Source organism: Alexandromys fortis, unplaced genomic scaffold (assembly GCF_014885135.2).
Source record: "Alexandromys fortis isolate MF-2015 unplaced genomic scaffold, M_Fortis_MF-2015_v1.1 scaffold_75, whole genome shotgun sequence".
NCBI lineage: Eukaryota > Metazoa > Chordata > Mammalia > Rodentia > Cricetidae > Alexandromys > Alexandromys fortis.
Window position 1 is genome coordinate 4,983,827 of NW_026067956.1, and position 20,975 is coordinate 5,004,801.

The window sequence follows — 20,975 nt, forward strand, 5'->3', positions numbered from 1 at the left end:
ATGGAGAGCGAGGGTCAGAGGTGCCTGGCAGCTGTACACACCAGGCTGGTGATGCCCGAGAGGTGCAGTCTGCGGAGAGAAGTATTGAGAATGATTCTCGGATTCTGGCTGGTTCTAGATAGGAGGGAATGGAATTAACTTGAGGCACAGGAAAGAATCAGACCTTGATGTGCAAAGTGAAGTAAGCTGAAGTGTAGGAAGGACTGATGAGGAAGTCACAGATCAGAGGGAGCTGTTGCAGCATGGTGGTGAAGCCAGAAACCAGAAGATTGCAGAGCAGGGGCAGACTCTGACGGCTCTTAATCTGAGCTCTTACAATGTTTCTATTTCTTAAATTGTACATGTGTATGCAAGGGCTGTGCTGCAGAGGCCAGAAGAGATCATTGGGTCCCCTGGAGCAGGAGTTAGAGGTGGTTGATGAGGTGGCAACTGAACTCAGACCCTCTGAAAGGGCAGGAGCCATCTCCAGCTTTTTCATCTAGAAGACAGGTTGGTTCCCAAGTGCATGGCTTTTCTTGCTGATGTGATAAAAAAAAAAAAAAAAAAAAAAAAAAAAAGTGTACTGACAGAAGCGATCTAAGGGAGAAGGGATTTACTTTGGCTCCCAGTTCGTGGAGGGCAATCATGGAGGCAGGAGCTAGAGGCTAGTGGCATGCACAGTCAGGAGGCAGAGTGAAGCATGCCAGCGCCTTGCCTTTCTTTCCTCAGTGCAGAGCCCATCCTATGGAATAGCGCCTTCCCAGCTATTAGTCACTAAGCTAATCCACAGGATGCTTGCTAGGTATGCTCAGAGAGGCTGGGCTCTCAGTTGACCTTAGAGCCTGTCAGTGTGGTTGAGAAATGCACTGGCCATACTAAAGAGTCATTAGTTTTCTGTTACTGGTCTGGCAGGATTGGCTCTGCCCCCTCAGTCAGCAGTTCTTAGACAGCTGGTATGTGCCAGATCCGCAATAGGTGTTAGGTATCCCCTACCAGACAGGCCAGTCCCTGTCTCATGGAGTTTATGTTCTAGTGCGAGGGAGGAGCAATACACAGTAAAGAGATAATTTCTGCAGATAACGGAAAAATCCACCCTCCTAGCCAACCATTTTTAAGGCATATAGCTCCGTGGTGCTTAGTGTGTTCACACTGCCGTGAGGCCAGCCTACAGAAGTGTCCTGTGTTGCAAAGTTGGAATTAATTCCATTAAGCAGCTGCCCTCCCCTTTCCCAAAATCTGCCCCCACCCGGAAACCTGAAAATGTAGTGGGTGCTAGGCAAGTGTTGTGTTGTTGAGGCCCATCCCCAGCAGAGGCATACAGCACCTGACTTTTGTGGGTTAAATATTAGAAATAGGGTCAGTCAGCTGTATGAGATTTAAAAACCCTGCAAGGGAGCCCGGGTCGGGGTGGTAGCATGGTGATGCTCCTGTCTTAGCTGCCCTCAGGAAGTCAGGGCAGGAGGATAACCTTGAGTTTGACCTGCCTGGGCTGCATACTGGTTTCCATTTTACCTTGAGCTAAGTAGCTAGGCTATTTCAAACAAACGAAGCAATGGTTGAAAGGCCTGTAATGACTGAAGATCTTTGCTTAGGCCTCCCTGCAAGACTTGCTAGGCCTCCTCAGAACATTTGTTCTCAAGATTTCTGTCTCCGGACGAAATCTCCACCGTCTGGACTTTCACTCAGTGGCTTAATCTTTTGAACCTTGTTAGACGTCAGACTTCATATATCTTGTGGAAGCGGTTAAGCATGTAAAACATGATCCTAGGTCCAGGAACCATCCAGTCAGAGTCAGCTGCCCAGGCTGGCCAAGCCAGCTTTGCGGGCAGGCCCCTTGGAGGCCCGCCCACGAGAAGCTCCGCCCCTGGGAGCCCGTCACCACCCCGCAGGCTCCCTCCCACGCGAAGCTCCGCCCATAGGAACCCGCCCACGAGAAGTCCCTCCTGCTTCCCTCCCACCTGCGAGCACGGATCTCCAAGAGAAGCTCTGTCCGTGGGAAGCCCCGCCTACGACAGTCTTGCAGAGCTTTGGGCTGTTTTGGGAACCTGTGAACGAGGAGTGGGCACTGAGCATGGCGACGGGCTCCTCTTTGCTGCTTTGCTCGGCGCTGCTGGCCGCGGGGTGCACGCTGGGCCTGCGTCTGGGCCGCGGGCGGAGCGCGGTGGAGCGTGGGGTGCTCGCCTGGCTCTGTTACGATGCCCTGGTGCATTTCGTGCTGGTAAGCGTTGCCGCCTTGCCAACTGCCTGGGTTCCGCCCACGGGAGGAAGTTTGGGAACCTGCTGATGTCCCGGGAGGCCAGAGGGCGCCCCCTTTGCCGAGGCTGATTTCCTGGTTCAAACCGAGCCCTTCTTCCCAGGGGCTGCCTGGTCTTCTATCAAAGGTATCCCCTGAGAATTGCTAAAGGAATTTCACCTCCTCCAACCCTCTCCCAACACCATTCATCTTGGTTTATCTTTTGTGTGTCAGATATATCCAGAAATCCATTTCTTGTAGCTTTCCTAATTCTGTAGACTATAGGTTTTTCAAGCATGTCCCTACGAGTTTCTGAATTTCTCTGTTTGTTAAGAGATCTTTTCATCTCTAATTTTATTAATTTAGGTCTTCTGTCTTTTGGTTATTTTGGCTAGGGATTTGTCAATCTTGCTAATCTTTTCAAAGAATCAGCTTTCTCTTTTATTGATTTTTTTTTATTTCTCCCTCGGTTTTAATTATTTCTTCCAATCAATCTCCTGTTTTGGAATTTGGTTTATTCTTGTTTTTTTTTTTTTTTTTCAAATTCTTGAGGTGCATCATTAAGTTATTTATTCGAACTATTTCTGATTTTTTTTTTTGTGTGTGTGTAGGTGCTAAGAACTTTCACTCTTAGTACTGCTTTTATTTCATCCCACAAGCTTGGTATTTTTCATTTTCACGTAATTCCGAGATTATGTTTTAAATTTTCCTTGATTTATTTAACTACCCACTCATCCACGAATCTGTTGTTGTGTGTGCATTTCTGGTCTTATGCACTCAAGATACAGCTAGAAAGCAATCAGATTCTGTGTCAGGGTGTAATCTGAATGGCGTCTAGGTCAGCTTCTCAGAGGCCTTACACCCCTGTGGTGTAGGAACGCAGCCTGCTCCTCCTGTTACTACACCCCTGGGCTCTCATGAGCCTGGTTTCCGCTCTCAGCTTTTCTCACAGTATTCTGGCCTTCTAAACTTTTGCCAGAATGGCCTATAAAACGTTGCTTAGAGCATTCTAAGGCTTTTCTAGTCCAAAGTTTCAAACCATTCACGTTCTTCTTATAATCCAGTTCCAAAGGCCCAAGAACTGCATGGTCAGGTTCCCAAGTTCCTGTATTAGTTACTTGTGTTGTTGCTGCATCAAAATCCTGGCTGGAGAAATTTTAGGAAGGAAGGGTTTGCTCTGACTCACAGTGAAGGGGCCGTGGTGCGCTGAGGCGGGGAAGGTTTGGCAAGAGCAGGGGGCAGCTGCACACCTAGGGTCCACAGTCAGAAACTTCAGCCCATGCCCCCGCTGATGGCATAGTACCACCCACATGTACAGTGGGTCTCTTCCTCTCAGTTAACCTAGTATAGACAATCCCTGACAGGGCATTGTTTCCATGGTGATTCTAGATCCTGGCAAGTTGACAGTCCAGATTAACCATAATGTGTCCTTAATATTCACCTAAAATAAAGTGAATAACTTTATTTTTTTTTTCATTTATTTAATTGGATGGGTTGGGGGATCGTGGACCGGCCACAGGATTACATCTGGAGAGCAGTGGACAACTTGCAGTCACTTCTGTCCTTCCAACTATTGAGTTTTACGGCTCAAACTTTGGGCTTCGGTTGGCTGAAGGGCCTTTGTCCACTGAGCCATCTCTCTGGTCCCTCACCCCACTTTATAAATAGCCAATGTGACTATACACAGATAGTACTAATGAAATCTACTCCCCTCAAATTTTTAAAAATATAATCTTAAATACCCCCTTTTTAAAAAATAAAATAAAATCTGGCCTTCCCTTCAGCTAATGTGAAGTTAAACTCCATAGTTTTGAAATACAAAGAAGACATGGTGTTTGGCAATGGTTTAGGTCAATGAGCATTTCCAGTTAAATGTGTCAATACCAGGTGTTTGCAAAGATGAAATTCCTTCTTTCCCAGTAATTTCCTAGTGATTTTGTGCAGAGACTAGAGCAAGGTTCTTTCCCTTGAAGTCTTTGTTTAAAGAATTGATCTTTAAGCTACAGAGTCTCCCAAAAAGCAAGAGTAGTGAAACAGTACAGTGTGTACATCTGCCACCCCAGCGCTAGGGAGGGAGGCAGAAACCAAAGCCATCTTTGGTTATATAGTAAGTTCAAGGACAACTTGGGGCACATGATGTCCTGTCTCAAAAACAAACAAGCAAACGTGTCCCACTTAAAGGAAAACATAGCGATAATAACATTCCAGAAATATATAAAGGTGTAAAGATTCTCAAAAAAATATACTTGTATGTCCGCAACCTAGTTTAAGTTGACTAAGTAACATGGCACATGCCTCTATTTACGCTACCTGGAGGTGTGGTCTGTATAGAAATGGTCAGTCTCTGCCCCTCTCCACGCCCCACCACCTCTCCAGATATAAAGGAAATGCCCCCAAATAGCCTTTGATAGCCTGGTGGGAAGGGCTCCTTTGTGATCACCCTGCCCCTGCCCTAGTTCTTCCCACATGAGGTATTTTCTCCATATATGGACGTGATCACTGAGAAGCACAAGCCACTTGGTTGGTACTTTAATCTCTCTGAAATGAAGACAAATCTTACAAATCTTAATAAACTCACATTAATGGACGTTTTGCAGTTACTAACAGTGCTTTTGCCCGGTGTCTTTAGAGATCAGTGGGGAGGACAGGAATTAGCAGTGAGGCCTGTAAGTACTTGCCTGGATTAGCTTTGGTTAGCAGTTGGCTGCAAATGAAGCCTCTTAGGTAAGGGTATCCAAAAGTACGGGATGAGTAGATACTACAAGATAGAGCCTTGAGAATCAAAAGCTTCGCCCTTGGTACTCAGGCTGCCCTCATTGCCTCTTAGACCTCCCAGGTATAACATGGTATAGTTGTAGTATAGTCACCTGTGTTCCTGTTCAAATCCTTCCCACCACGTAACAGCCTTGCTCATTATCTGTCACCCTAGTCCCCTCACACAGAGGGGGTTCCACTCAGCTCCAGGCACTTCTGAATCCAGTCAGGTGGATAATCATGATTACTCAGTACACTCTGGCTGGACACCTGAGGTGAACTGCCTGTGGGATGCATAGCTTGAACCTTTGAGCTGAACTGCCCTTGGGGCTGCATGGCTTGAACTGCTGTCCCAGAGGCTGTGGTTTATCAGAAAGGTTCGGGCAGCAGCGTCTTTCTCCTTCAGCAGCTACATGGCGTCTCTTAGACACCTACTCTCTCTCTATGTCTTTTCCAGCTTGGCTCTATTCTGTCCTGCCATAGGCCAAAACAGCTTTATTCCTTAACCAATAAAAGCAACACATATACAAAAGGACATCCTACATCATCTCCCCTTTTCTGTCTAATTAAAAAAAGGAAGGTTTTAACTTTAAAATAGTAAAATTACATAAAACAGAAATCAAGCAAGAATTACAGTTACGGTATTTAGTCTATTTGTATTTGGCAAAATAAGGAAAATACTCTATCATCTATCATATCTTTGTGAGTCTAAAGTTTTATATCTAATTTATCCTTTATTATAACTAAGGAAAACTATAATTATAATTATCTAGTCTTTATCTCCACCAAAGACCCCAGAAGGATATGATATTACCTGAGTAAACAGGAAGTGCAACTTCCAAAGTTCTAGAATTGACAAAGATATCTTACTATCTGAACAGTCACCCAAAGTTCTTCTGTAATGTTGGGACATACATCTTTAGCCTACAGGCCCATAATATCTGGCAGACTTTTCAGTGAAGCAGGAAATTTGAAGATCTTTTCTGCCTTATAATGGTAAAGTTCATTAGTTGCTTTCTTTTGTGTCTTGCAAAAGATCTGGCAGTTTTTTTTCTGTGAAACAGGAACCTTGACGTACCATTCTGTATTTTGGAAAGTTCAGCAGTCATTTTTCTGTGGGTCCTGCATCTCCAGTTCATACAGCATACCATCAAGCAGTCTAGGCAAGAGCAGTTTCTTGCCCAAATTAATTGAAGGCAAATTCCATAGCAAGTTTCTTCAATGCCCATCAACCTTTCTGAAGTAATTGGTGCTGCCAGAAGCAGACATATTTCATTGTCTAGAAAAGTCTTAAGTTCTTAAAACATTTTAAATGCCATGTTTTGTAGGTCTTTGAAGTGATTAAGATTATCTAACTGAAAAATATCTCTGTATATCTAGAAAACCTAACTAACATGATTACAAGTTTGGCTATTATAAATGACTACCTATTAATCTGCAACTTTTAATTATAGATTACATTTTTAAATGAGATGTCTAAGCATAATACTTAAGAGTAGAAATATGCATATATACAGTGTAACAAAATAGCCCTTAAATCTGTATCAATAGACCAAGATTCATACCAATGGAAAGTGTTCATCTCTATATCGTATCTTCCCCCTTTTTTTTTTGAAATTGACTTGTCCATTAATCACTTATAATTAACTTCCTTTAAATGAAAACAAACATTTATAAACAATCATTTTGGGTTTTTTTTCTCAAAAAATTAATTTTTCCCAAACTGCTCCTGCTGTTTGTTGGGCGAGGTACTTTTAAGGTTCATGAAGACCTTTGGGTGGGTCTTGTTCCATCAAACTACATTAGCGTGGTAGGAATCCAGAGGTTCTCATCTTCTGTAGAAACAAAAGCAGAACCTCTTTTGCAAAGCAGCATATTCTTAGACCCAAATTTTGAAGTCAAGATACCTTTATGTTGGCTTAACTTAGCAGCCCCCAGAATCAAATGTCTCTCTGCAGTCAAAAAATTCAAAGAAAACACAATAATATGCATAATCCAGACTATCTGTGTATTTTTCACCTTTAAATGGCTTTTTTATTCTATTACTTTTAGGATTTATTTTATTATCCTTACTCCTTTAATCTATGACTGTCTGTACTCTTTCTTCTCTTTCATAAGCCCATTACAGTTATCCAACACTGTGACCCATTCAGAGGTGGGTTTTTTGTGTGAATCTGTCTTTATTACGTGCCTGTAATAATTTTCTGACAAAGAACACCTTTTTTTTTTTTTTTAAATGCTAAGCAGACATGACTAGGACCAACTCCATGGCCCTGCCTGCTGGCTTCACGCCATCCAAATTGGTAGAGGTCTGTTCACCGCCTCTGCCAGCTGTGCTCACTGCCCCGGCTGCAGGGATGCGGTCGGTCTATGTCTCCATTAAGCAACTAGTAGCATGCTGTTCACAAAACCCTCCCAAAAGTTCAGGACCTCCCAAAAGAGCCAGAGTTCCTGCTGCCAGCACAAATCAGGAAACCTTCCCTTAAAGAGGCTGTGCAGTTTTTGCTGCTAGTGCTGAGTCAGGAAGCCCGCTCTTAAAGGAGCTACACCTCTGCTTGCTGCCAGCAAACAGAGCCTATCTGAAAAAATATGGCTACCAAGAAACTGCTCGTGGCTTCCATTTTTGTGAGTCTAGAAGCTCTCTTTTTTTTTTTCCCTTAAGCTTTTATTAGGTCTTATGTGGATTCATGCCCCAGATGGTGTACACCATTTTGTAAACGAAGACTGCTAATTCATTTCCTGGCCACCCAGACCCAATAATCACACAGAAACTATATTAATTACAGCACTGCTTGGCCAGTAACTTATGTATATTCCTACCTAGCTCTTATATCTTAAATTAACCCATTTTTATTAATCTGTGTATTGTAACAAGGCTGTGGTTTACTGGCAAGGTTCCAGCCATGGCGACTTTCTCCTTCAGCAGCTAAATGGTGTCTCCTAGACTCTGCCTATTCTCTATATCTCTTCCAGCCTGGCTATATTCTGTCCTGACATAGTAGGCCAAAGCAGCTTTATTCATTAACCAATAAGAGTAACACATATACAGAAGGATATCCCACAGCATTGGTGTGCGTGTGTGTACGTGTGTGCGTGTGTCGTGTGTGCGTGTGTGTGTGTGTGTGTGTGTGTGTGTGTGTGTACATGCTGATTGGCTCTTGGCCGCCCATTCTTTTTTGTTGCTATTACATTGATTTATTATTTATTTACTTATTTGGAGGAGCATGTGTGTTTGCGACAGCATGCATGAGGTCAGAGGACAGTTTGCAAACCTTGGTTCTCTTATTTTACCATGGAAACCCTGGGGAGCAAGCTCGTCAGACTTGGCAGCAAATGCCTTTATCCACTGATCCACCTTCCTGGAGTCCCATGACTTCTTCCCTCTGTTTCTCAGTCTGTATTGCAGAAGGCAAAGATGTCATTGACCAGCTAGTCTCTGCAGGGGACTACTTTCCACCAGCCGTCCGTCTGGGAGTTACTTCCTCGAGGGTTAGTAGGTTCTGTCTTCATCTTTGGTCCAGTCACCTGCGACCTCCACAGCTATTGTGGAGAATGCCATGATAGGATTATCTGTTTGAATATTTGCTCCACAGTTGGTGGAACTGTTTGGGAAGGATTAGGAGATATACCCTTGTTGGAGGAGGTATGTCACTGGAGGCTTTGAGGTTTCAAAGCCCACACTATTCCCAGTTAGTTCTCCAACCTGCCTTATGCATTTGGATCCAGATGTAAACCCTCAGTTTCTGCTGCAGCACCATGCCTATCTGCTGCCATGTTCCCTGCCATGATTGCCATGGACTCTAATCTTCTAGAACCCTGGTCCCTCAAATTATTTTTTTCTTTTTTAAAAAAATATTTATTACACATACAATATTCTGTCTGTGTGTATGTCTGTAGGCCAGAAGAGGGCACCAGACCTCATTACAGATGGTTGTGAGCCACCATGTGGTTGCTGGGAATTGAACTCAGGACCTTTGGAAAAGCAGGCAATGCTCTTAACCTCTGAGCCATCTCTCCAGCCCAAGTTAATTTTTTTATAAGTTGCCTTGGTCATGGTATTAGAAAACTAAGACAGCTGACATACTGGAAGCTGGATGGGCTCATGCCAAGCACAGCACATACTACATAGATGTATCCCAGGAGCACCAGATGCAGGGACAGAAGGTGATAGCAGAGATATGGCAAGATGTTTTAGTTGGTAAAGGCACTTTCTTCCAAGCTTAAAGAACTGAGTTTAATCCTCAGGACTCACATGCTAGAAGGAGAAAACTGACTGCCACAAATTGTCCTCCAGCCTCCATGTGTGTACTGTGGCACATGTACACACAGCCAAAAAAGATGTCATAAATATAATAAGTAAATGTAATGAAGAACGAAGGTGGTAGCAGCTGGGTCTGAGGAACAGTCTCACGTCCCTAGTGGTTTCATTGGTCCTGGAAGCCAGGATCTTCCTGGCACACCTACTTGCCTGAGAGCTTCAGTGAGCACCATTTCTCAGGCTGGAGCAGCCCTATTTGTAGAAGTCTTTCTGATATGGAATTGAAATTGACCTCTGATGGCTTTCTTTGCCAGGCCCAGCCCAGCATTCATTTGTAACCAAGGGTAGTGAGGTCATGTGTCTACCGGTTGCTAGCTGGCCACTCTTCTTGTCCTCCCCCATTCCTGCCGGCTGTAGATTCCTCTTTACACATCGGATTGGTGGGCATAGTGGCACACACCTTTAGTCCCAACACTCGGGAGGCCCAGGGAGGCAGATGTCTGTGAGTTCAAGGCCAGCCTGGTCTACATAGCGAGTTCTAGGAAAGCCAGGGCTATTTAGTGAGACCCTGTCCTGTAAAAAACCAATAAAATAAGGTAAGCTCAGGGTCAGTTATTAAGTATTTGTTCACTGCTTGGTTTGGTAGCTCTGGGGATGGAGGGAAGGATGTGAGCTGTGAGGAAGAACAGATGTGCACTTGAGCCCAATGCTGTGCTTTGCCTGCTGGGAAGGCACAGGCAGGCCCCTCCCACAGTAAACCCTTCCAGTAATGAGGAAGAGGAGGAAGGATGGAAACTCCCGTCTCTGTTTCCTTATCCATCATTCTAGTTTGCTTGCTGGTGCTGTGATGTTCTGACCAGAAGCAGCGGGGAGAAAAGGGTTTATTTCACCATCTGCCTCCAGGCCACAGTCCACCTCTGAGGGAAATCAGGCAGGCGTCGTGGCGGAAGGAAGGCTACTTTGCTAGCTTTCCTATACTTCCCCTCCACCTACCTGGCAAGATGGTATCACGTGCAGTAAGCTGACCTCCTGTGGCAAGCTGGGCTTTCCCACATCAATCAAGACAACTCTTGGGCTGGGAAATTCCTCTGCTGAAACTCCTTCAGATGGTTGTGACAGCTGAAGCTCACTAGCATCCGTTTAAAAAAAAAAAAAAAAAGATGTATTTATTATGTATACAATGTTCCTCCTGCATGTACACTTCCATGCCAGAGGAGGGCACCAGATCTCATTACAGATAATTATGAGCCATCATGTAGTTGCTGGGAGTTGAACTCAGGACTTCTGGAAGAGCAGCCAGTGTGTTTAACCTCTGAGCCATCTCTCCAGCCTTGAGTAGCATCCTTAAAACATGGAAATAATCATTCTCTTCAAAGGGTGCTGCAAACCCAGGAGTCATGTGGCTCACTCTGAAAAGCTCAGTGTTTGAGACAGGGGGATTTTGAGATGGAGGCTAGTGCACACCACAAATTCAGACCCTGCCTCAAAACAAACAAACAAACAACCTGTTATAAGGATTAAATACCATTTGTGATTTCAAGCAGCGTTTCTCAAACTTGACCATGTACACAGTCACCCTGGGATTGGCTGAGATTCTGCACTGGTGACAAACTCCCATAGGAGATCTGTGATTCCTGGACCAGGGCTGCAAGGACACAGAGTGCCTGGCATTTCCCCAGCCTCTGCCTGCATCCTTCACCAACTCCCCTCTGCCCTTTTCATCCTGTTCATGTACCAGACAGCATAATCCCCATGTCCAGTCACAGTGATCCTCAAGGCTTCCTGACTGGTCCTTAGCCTGAGAACAGCTGTCTCAGCAGAAATGAGGATTCTCTTAGGAGGACAGAGGTTCCCATGTCCTAAATCCAACACTAAGCCCAGTATCCCGGGTGCAGTAGAATTAGTGTGACTGACACCAGGGTTAGCAGGAGCCGTCACTATCCATCGGTAATGTCAGGTGACATCCGTCTGCTGGGGCTGGGAAAGGCTCCATCAAAGGGAAGTGGTCATTTCAATAGGAGAATGGCAGCTGTCACTAGACATGTCTAAAGTCAGTAAAGCCTGGGGAAAGGGCTGCTGCAGCTGGTCCTCCCTTGAATGGTGGTGTAGGCTGTTGCCATGACAACTCCATTGTGATGAGGCTGAGACATTTGGTCAGATCTGAAAGTACTGATACGTGTCACCAGGGTTAGTGTGCACTAACCCACTCCACCTCGTTCTCCACTCTCAATGCAGAGTGCTACATTGTTTCTGAGTCTTCATTCAAATACTTTTCAAGCAAAAAAGAAAAAAAATGCCAAGATGTTTTACATACAAACTGGCCTCATTTTGTGTTTTTGTTTTTTAGTCTCGGTAAAGCCACTTTTTTTCATCTCTTTGAGGACTAAAAGAGTGCACGCACCCCTTCTTGTACAATTGTTACTCAATCCTAGATCACAGTAGCAAGATGCTGGCTTCTTTTGACTCCAAGTTTCTTGAAATCTATAAAATACATTGTTACAAGCCACAAGTCTGAATACCTGAAAAGAAAAAGGAGGCAGAGTTTTGTTAACTTCATCTGCCAAGGTCCATTTAAAGTGGCTTTGCAAGCTTCTCAGTTAGACAAAGTTAGCTCATTCCTGTTTTAGCCTTGCAACAGGAACTATCTTGGCTTTTATTGTTGTTGTTTTATTTTTTTTTTTTTGGCCAAATACCTTGATATTCAGAACCTTACTTTTTTTTTTAAATAAGCAAACTTGGTCACCTTATGCAGACCTCACTGGAGAGTAATATGCCATCTACAACCTGAGGCAGGGGTGAGCATTTTGATGACTGGCCATTTCCCATCTGGGCATGTGTGGGGAGCAGAGGAAGCCCTGAGTGAATGTGTGTTAGTGACACAGCCATGTCAAGGACCCAGTGCATCAGATCCATGAAAATGGCAAAGCCTTCCCCCGGGTCAAACTCAGGGAATTAGCACAGCCTCCCTGTGGTCCATGTGTGAGTGTTGACAGAGTAACGGAATGCATTGACTACACTCCCAGATGTGTGTGTGTGTGTGTGTGTGTGTGTTTGTGTCTTGTCTTTGTTCATTCTCTCATCACCCCAGTCCAGCTAATGGGACCAAGCTGTGCAGGAAGTGGTTGGCATGGGTAATGTTTTGGTTTGGTTATTTTCATTTTTCCCCCTTTGGGAATTTCATACTATATATATATATCATTCTTCCCTGTCCTCCAACTCCTCCCATCTCCTCCAGGCTCCATCCCTCCCCACCCACCTTCTTGTTCTTTCTCATTGGTTTCATCCCTGGATAACACTGATAATGACTTTTCTCACTTGGTTGTGTGCACAGCACCTTCTAGCACCATGGACACTAGCCAGTAGTGGTGAAGCTTCCAGTTGAGCACCAGCCTGACTTCTCCATGTTCTGTGCCAAAAGTATGCAGTGTCTCCCTGCAACATGGCCTTACTGTAAGGTTGTGGATGGTTACCAACAGCACTGGCAATAGTCTATAGAGTATGGTGGGCCTTTAAGTCCTCTTTGGCCAGTGAATCAAAAGATGCCAATCCCTATAACTGGGGTCTTTACATAGTGCCATTTGATGTCTAGTTAGAGTATTGTCTTCTCCGTTACATATTGACTCCACTTAAATTTTTTTATGTATGTATGTGTTTTAGGAAGCTTCTACAGTAGTAGGTTTCTGTGTGGGTTTTTTAGTATTATTACCATGTGAGTATATGTGTATCTACCATGGCGCTTCTGTGGAAGTCTGAGGACAACTTTGTGGCCTTGGTTCTCTTTCCATCTCTATGTGGGTTCTAGGCTCAAACAGGTCTCGCAGCTTGGACAGGAAGTGCCTTGACCTGATAAACCATTTTGTCAGCCTGATTTCTGAGACAGGGTCTCATTATGTAGCTCAGGTTAGCCTGGAATTGGAGATCCTCCTGCTTCAGCCTGGTTCTGAGATTAAAGGTGTATACTACCATTGTGCCCAGCTAGATTTTTTTAAAATTTATTTTTATGTATATGGGTGCTCTTTCTGCATTTGGAGGAAGGCATCAGATCTCATTATAGATAACTGTGGGCTGCCATCTGGTTGTTGGGACTTGAACTCAGGACCTCCGGAAGAGCAGCCAGTTCTCTTAAGCACTCTGAATGTCTCTCTAGCACCCATTCCTTGTATGCTAGGTATCCCAACTGATGTTAGATAGAGTCTCAATGTAGTTCAGATTTACTTGTCCCTGATGGCTAAAGGTGTTGAAAATTTTGTTGCATGCTTGTGGCCCTTTGAACCTTGGGAAATGTTGTTCACTTGTCCATTTGCTTATTGATTCATTGACTTGTTTTGGTGTTAAAATTGTTGTTAATCTTCTGGTTATTTTTAAGTTGTCATATACTTTGGCTCTTAATCTGAAAGGCTGGATATGGAGTGTGTGTTATGTTGAAAAACTTCTGAAGCTAGTAACTCTGGGTGCTGCTTATGAAAGGGTCCCTGCATATTTGAAGCTTCAGAGCCTAAAATAACTTGAAGGGGTAGAAAAAAAAAAGCAGCTTTTCAGTTCATCAATGCAAAGTGGATTCATGTCAGGAGCTCTGTAAGTCTCCTTCAACAATGTTGGCCCCTAGGAAATCACACTAGATGGTTTCTGGTGTAGTTCCTGTGTGGTTAGAGCAGACTTGATCAGGGGTCATCAAGAGTCTTTAGAACCCAGGTCACTGGTCTCCTTCTGTGTCCAGATTCTGCCTCCAGTGTCTTTCTGAGTGTGTTGTTGGGGCGTCTGTGGGCATCAGGGTAGCTGCTTCAGTCGGCCTGTGCTGACTTATTTGTGTTTCTCCCAAGTTCTTCCAGTGTAAGAACAGGCCAGGCTGAAGTCACAGAACCTTCCAGGAATACCATCTGAAAGAGGTGACATCTAATTGGAAGGTCATTGAGGGATATGGTAGTCCTCATGGGACCCGTTGACAGTTCACACAGAGGATTGCTGTAAAAGGACCAAGCCTGGTTTGAGATGTGGTTTCTTCTCCACATAGACTCCACCACTCTCCATCCACCCCAGGCTGGGCCATCCAGACCCTCACTCCCTGAAATGGTGAGCTGAGGGACCCCTTCCTCTGAAGTCAGCCCTTCTCGGAGGAGCTGCTGTGGTAGTGGATGCCTGGCTAATGTGGTTGCTGGGAAGGTTTACCAGATTAGAGTTGCTCTGAGGGAAAGGAGAGGGTTTCTCAGCCCTCATTGTTAACCTTGAGGAAAGACCTCACAGTTGCTCACAGTTGGTGCCTTCTCCCTTGGCCTCGGAGACCACACCTTTGTGAGATGCCAGTGTACTCTACACCTTTGTGAGATGACAGTGTACTCTCACAGCTTGGGTGCAGGTTGATGCAGTCTGCTAATCTTCTTCTTGAGACAAGATCTCGTGTGTCCCAGGCTAGCCTAGAACTCACCAGAAAGCTAAGGCTAGCCTTACTGTCCTGATCTTCTTGCCTCCACCTCCTAATGCAGTGGTTCTCCACCTTCCTAATGCTGAGACACTTTAATACAGTTCCTCATGTTGTGCTGACTCCAACCATACAATTATTTCATTGCTACTTCATAAATGTAATTTTGCTACTGTTTACAAATTGTAATGTAAGTGTGTGTGTGTGTGTGTGTGGTGTGTTGTGTGTGTGTGTGTGTGTGTGTGTGGGTGGTGTGTGGTGTGTGTGTGTGTGTGTTTGTGTGTGTGTGTGTGTGAGAGAGAGAGAGAGAGAGAGAGAGAGAGAGAGAGAGAGAGAGCGAGAGCAACTGAGATAAACTGGGTAGTTTGGTGCCCAGTCCAGTGATCAAGAGTGCAAGTCAAGAGTGCATCCTGTGCTTACAGAGGACTCAAACTGGGCTCCTAGCAACCACCTAAATGTTCACCTCGGGGAACCCAACTCTCTCTTCTGACCTCCTAAGCACCTGTACTCACTTGTACTACCATGCACACAGGCAGACACATGCATATGATTATAATAAAATATATCTTAAAACCCTTCAGCTGCTCTTGGTTTTGCTGGGAAGTAGAGATGGAATGATGGTTCTTGTGCACGCCAGACAAGTGACCTGCCTCTGCGCTGCGTCCTCGGTCTGAACACTTTAGATTCTGTTTTTCCCTTTCTCTCCCCTTTTCTTTCTTCCTTTCTTTCATTCTTGCTCTTCCTTACCCCCTATTCTTCCTTCTCTGGCTGGCCCATAACTCACAGTGCAGACTACACTAGCATTGACTTGTGTACAGGTTTTTTTTCCTGCCATGCCTGGCCTAAATCCCATGTCAAGAAGATGCATTTTAGATTGACTCAGACAAAGCACATTTACTAATTAGGTGACCCAGAAAGAGAGTCAAGAAAAGATAGCATAGACCCGCGTCCAAGCCTGTGTTAGTAGAGATTAGGGCGGGCAAGGGGCTGAATGACAGTCATGAGATTGTCATATGAAGCTGTTGTGGGGGCAGAGAGTGCCAGTGTCATATGAAGCTGTTGGGGCGGGCAGAGAGTGCTGTTTGATTTTTGGAAGCTTGGGTAAAGAAACACTTCCATGATTGGGGAATACTAGATACTTGCAGACATTTTGATCACTAAATATCCAAAGAAAACCTTTGTGGATTTTCCCTCAGGCAGCATAGGGAGGGGCTCAACTCTACTATAGACATTTGCTGGCCACATGTGTTTCATTTTTAAGGTTAAAAAGTGAACTAATGCCAGACTTGTTGAAGATTTAAGATCTTTGGAATAATCTAAAGCTAACTTTTATTTTATATAACAGTCAAGCACTCTCCATGAAATTTTCACATTTTTTCTACATAAGAACACACCTCTGGTTTGATAATGCCAGTCTTTAAAAAGTAACATTTATTATTAGGCTTGGTCACGTTCATATCCCAGTCTGGTTAGCCTCCAGAGATGCTGTGGTCCTAAGGCCTTGGACCAAATGTGAACACCTTACAGAGGGGCAGGGGGAGCTGCTGCCATGCAGTGCCTTGTGTCTGCCGTGCCCTGTGGTGGTGAGGCTAAACAGAGCCTGTCTCCCTTTTCTTCCCTCTAGGAAGGTGCTTTCATCTACCTGTCTTTAGTAGGAAATGTTGCGGATTCCCAAGGCTTGATTGCATCTTTATGTAAGTAATTAAAGACGTTTACATTTGAAATGTCTGAGGAGATTAATTGCAAGAATGGCTGTGATGAACTGAATGTCTGTATCTCATGTTGTAGGATTCCATTGACCTGTCCTATCCAGAAACAGGTGAATCTGTAGAGACAGACAGCAAATTAGTGGTTGTCCGGTGCAGGAGATGAGAGTCAGATTGTGGGCGGGAAGATGGGTACATACGTGGATGTGCTTGTATTTTACAAGTAGAGCAGCTCTCTGCCTTGGGTCTAGGGTGACGGGCACAGTAGCCCCAGACCGCCCTTGCCCTCCACAGGCATTGGGAAGGCTGTAAGACAATGGTCATTCTCATTAACTGTCATAAAAAGGCTTACTAGTCACAGAGCAGCGGACTAGGATAGAGGACCCAGACACAGACCCATGCAACAGCACAGCTCCCAGATGTTGGGCAAAGCGACATAAACACACATTGGGGGAAAAGATTACAACCTCTTCAACAAGAGTGCGAGGACTGGAGAGTCCATGAGGAAGAGTGGAACTAACCCCTCTTCCACACTGTATAAAAACCAACTCTAGGCGGATTAAGGACCTTAACATGCGGCCTGAGATACTAGACTAATAGAGAGAAATATAAGGAAAACTCTTCAAGATATCGGCACAGGCAAGGATTTTCTGAACAAAAATCCAATAACACAGGAAATAATAGCAAGTATTAGCAAATGGGATTGCAGGAAGTTTAAAGATTCCTACTCAGTAAGGAATGAGGAGAGCCCACAGAAGGAAAGATAATCTTTACCAACTATACATCTGTGCCAGATTAATACCTATTATCTATAAGAACTCAAAAATTATCAGGAGAGCCAGGCAGGCCTACACAAAGAAACCCTGTCTCAAAAAACAAACAAACAAACAAACAAACAAATTAAACAACAAAACCAAATTATCCAATCAATAAATGGGCAAGGACCACATTTCCGCAGATATAAATGAAAAGCTATACATGGCATGGAAGTAGAAAGCCGTCATTTAGGGGAGAAAAGAGAGCAGCAGAGGGGGTAACGAGGTGGCGCGCATGAATAAACCGAATAAACTGACGGGCTTGTCTGAAATTGTCATGATGCAGCCCATTTGTTTGTCTTCTCCCTAAAAGATTAACAACACAAAATGTTTGCCAGCTGAGAGACTAAACACAGGTATTTTGTCTTTAGGGAAAGAATACGGCAAGGCTGATGCAAGATGGCTGTATTTTGACCCAACCATTGTGTCTTTGGAAATTCTGACTGTTGTCTTGGATGGGATCCTGGCATTGGTTCTCATTTATGCCATAGTCAAGGAGAAATATTACCGGTAAGTTCACTGCCATCCAGCGGGAAGGGAGGGACATTAGCTGCCCAGTGCCCGCGCCACGTTTGGATACAGTTGCAAGCGTGTTTACCCACAAGACAGGAGCTTTACGTAAGACTTCAAGATGTAAAGCTTTGTCATGAAGTCTCAGATTTGAGAGTGTCCTCCAGCTTTTAACCCCCTTTCCCCACCACTTTCACAGATAGTTAGCAGTGATTTTTCTGGACTGCTTTAACATTGTTTTGGCTCCATGACCACATTTGTGGACACATTACAAATGTACATGCGTGTTGTCTCCAGCACTGATAATATGTGCATGACCTGTGTCAGCCACAGGTAATGAAGACCCTTCATCTACATAATCCATTTACTCTCCGCAGTGCAGTGCCCTTTGAGGAAGGACAGTTGTTACCTTTACAACAGATGAAGCTGGCTGGGGTCAAGTTCATATCCAGGTCTCTTGGAGGGTCAGCAGTGACCTCACTTAATCCCGAGAGTAGTACAGGCCACTCAAGTGTCCTGAGAACTCTAAATGCTGGGAGGGGCAGCACTACTTCTGCAAGCAGGGATGGTGTCTTTGCTCTCTAGGCTGGCTTGGCCCATCAAAGAAGCACCACCCGGGAGCCCACAAGTTTCTGTAGCAAAGCCTGTTGGTGCTGCCCTAAATAAAAGATGCCACAATTCAGAGTCCCAAGCTGTCCCTGCTTCATGTCGTGTGTTCTCCCACAGGCATTTCATACAGATCACCTTGTGTGTGTGTGAACTCTATGGTGGCTGGATGACCTTCTTCCCCGAGTGGCTTGTCGGAAGCCCCAACCTCAACACCGAGAGCTGGCTCTACTTTTGGGTCTACTTGCTGTTTTTTAATGGCTTGTGGGTTCTGATCCCGGGACTGCTGCTGTGGCAGTCATGGATGGAGCTGAAGGAGACACATTACCAAAGGGTCCACCTAGAGAAAAAGCACTTGTAAATTCTCAAAACGTTCCATGTGAAGTTCTGCTTTGTGAGCCAGAATTGATCAGACATTCCAATAAATACTTCCTTTTTCAGTGTTGTTCCAAGCGGCCATTACCAGATGGGTTGGAAGGTGGCAACTTTGCTGTTTGCTTTTGTCTTTATTACATGAAAATATAACGAAAAGAGGGGCTGTGGGGTGTGGTGCTTGCCTGGCACTCACAAGGCCCCGAGTTGCACTCTCAACAACAGGAGGGGGTGGCGGGTAAGTTTTCACTTGTAATAAGGTCCCATTTAACTCGATGCTCTTATGACTTGCATACTTTGTATGCCATATAAGTAAATGTACAGTATTGCAGAATAGTGTAAGGAGTAGTATACATTTTTATTCCAAAATTACATTTTCCTTCAGCTTTTATTCTTCTCAGTGGTCTTTTTGGGTTAGTGGTTTAAACCCAGAAGTAAAAGGAATGATTCTGTTTTGTACTTATATTTTTTCAAACTTGTGCACCAGGAGAAAACAGCAGCGGTGCCTGGAGCAGTGGTGTTTGTGTGTACTTGGCAAGCTAAGGCAGTTCATGGGTTTGAGGCCAGTCTGGTTGACATAGTGTATGTAGATCCTATCTCAAAAAAAAAAAAAAGAAAGAAAGAAAAGAAAGAAAGAAAGAAAGAAAGAAAGAAAGAAAGTGGTTTTTTTTTTTTTTTTTTTGAGAAACTGTTTCTTTATGTAGCCCTGACTGTCCTGGTACTCACTTTGTAGTCCAGCCTTGTCTTGAACTCATAGAGATATCCCTGCTTCTGCCTCTGACCACTGGGATTAAAGGTGTGTGCCACCATGACCAACTGGTAAACCTTAACAATATTACAAGAGCTAGTTCCAGGATAGGCCCAAAAGCTACAGAGAAACCCTTTCTCATAAAACCAAAAAATAAAATAAATTCCAATAGATTTGTCACAGTGCGATTTGTGCCTTAACAGTCGGGGTGACCGAGAGAAGTAGAATAGAAACGTGGTGTCTGTGTTCTGCACTAAGATGGGGAGCCCCGTGCTGTTTTTCAGCATGCTGGAATCAGTTCTCCCCACCATGTGGGTCCCAGGTATTGAATCCAGGTTGTCAGGCTTGACACTTTTGCCCTCTGAGCCATTTCACCAACTCTTCAAATGTGGCTTTATGCTCTGTTCTGCCCTGCTCTAGGTCCAGGGAGTTTCTTTATTAATCAGTGGTAATCACAGCATACAGAAGGGAATCCCACATCACATGAGGGTTCTCAATTCCCAGCAACCATGTGAAAACCAGGCACGGCAGGACACTTCTGGAGTTGTAACTCTGGAGAGCCAGAAACAGGAGAATCCTGGGACTTGCTAAGCAGCCGGACTCGTAGACTTGGTGAGCTTTGGACTTAGCAAGAGACATGGTAGAAAGCAGTTGAAGACATTAAACATCAATCATTGGCCTCCACACATATGTGTACTTTTTTTTTTTTTTTTTTTTTTGGATTTTCGAGACAGGGTTTCTCTGTAGCTTTTTTGGTTCCTGTCCTGGAACTAGCTCTTCTAGACCAGGCTAGCCTCAAGTTCACAGAGATCCGCCTGCCTCTGCCTCCCGAGTGCTGGGATTAAAGGCGTGTGCCACCACCGCCCGGCACAGACGTGTACTTGCACAGACAAATACACACATAAGTATGAACATGTTGCACACACAGACATAAAAATAAAATCTAAAAGCTAGAGAGTTGACTCAGTGGATAAGATTACTTGCTCTTGAAGAGGACCTGGGTTTGATTCCCAGCATTCACACACTGTCTCACAACTGTCTGTAACTCCAGTCCCAGGAATGCCCAGTGCCTTCTTCAGATGCCAGGCACACAAGTTGCATAGACATGCATGCACGCTTTAACCATCCAGGCACATACAATGAATAAATAAAACATTTAAATTTTACATTTTGCTTAGGAATCAATTGCCCTGTGCTTGACTTCTCATCATATCTGTTGTGTGGAGGCCAAAGAAACTAGGAACCATGGGAATGGAAAAAGCAGTTTTGAGGTTGTAGGAGAGGGAGGGGGTAATTAGAACACGTGGGACATGAAGGCTGAAGTAGGAAAGAGGAACCGTGGGGAAGAAGACAAATAAGGGCAAAGTATGTTTCAAGATGTCAAAATAAAACCCATTGCTTGGTATTTTTTTTAATATTTATTTATTATGTATGCAATATTCTGTCTGTGTGTTTGCCTGCAGGCCAGAAGAGGGCACCAGACCTCATTACAGATGGTTGTGAGCCACCATGTGGTTGCTGGGAATTGAACTCAGGACCTTTGGAAGAGCAGGCAATGCTCTTAACCTCTGAGCCATC

General features: G+C 44.5%; 1 protein-coding gene across 1 annotated transcript; it reads left to right on the plus strand.

Annotated features, from left to right (window-relative positions):
* Ebpl (EBP like) lies at positions 1-18,717 on the plus strand. Its single transcript, XM_050152163.1, has 5 exons — positions 1-81; positions 1,748-2,197; positions 16,265-16,334; positions 17,533-17,671; positions 18,398-18,717. Exons 1-5 carry the CDS (start codon positions 1-3, stop codon positions 18,636-18,638), a joined length of 981 nt encoding a protein of 326 aa, XP_050008120.1. The 3' UTR covers positions 18,639-18,717.
* Positions 18,718-20,975: the final 2,258 nt, after the last annotated feature.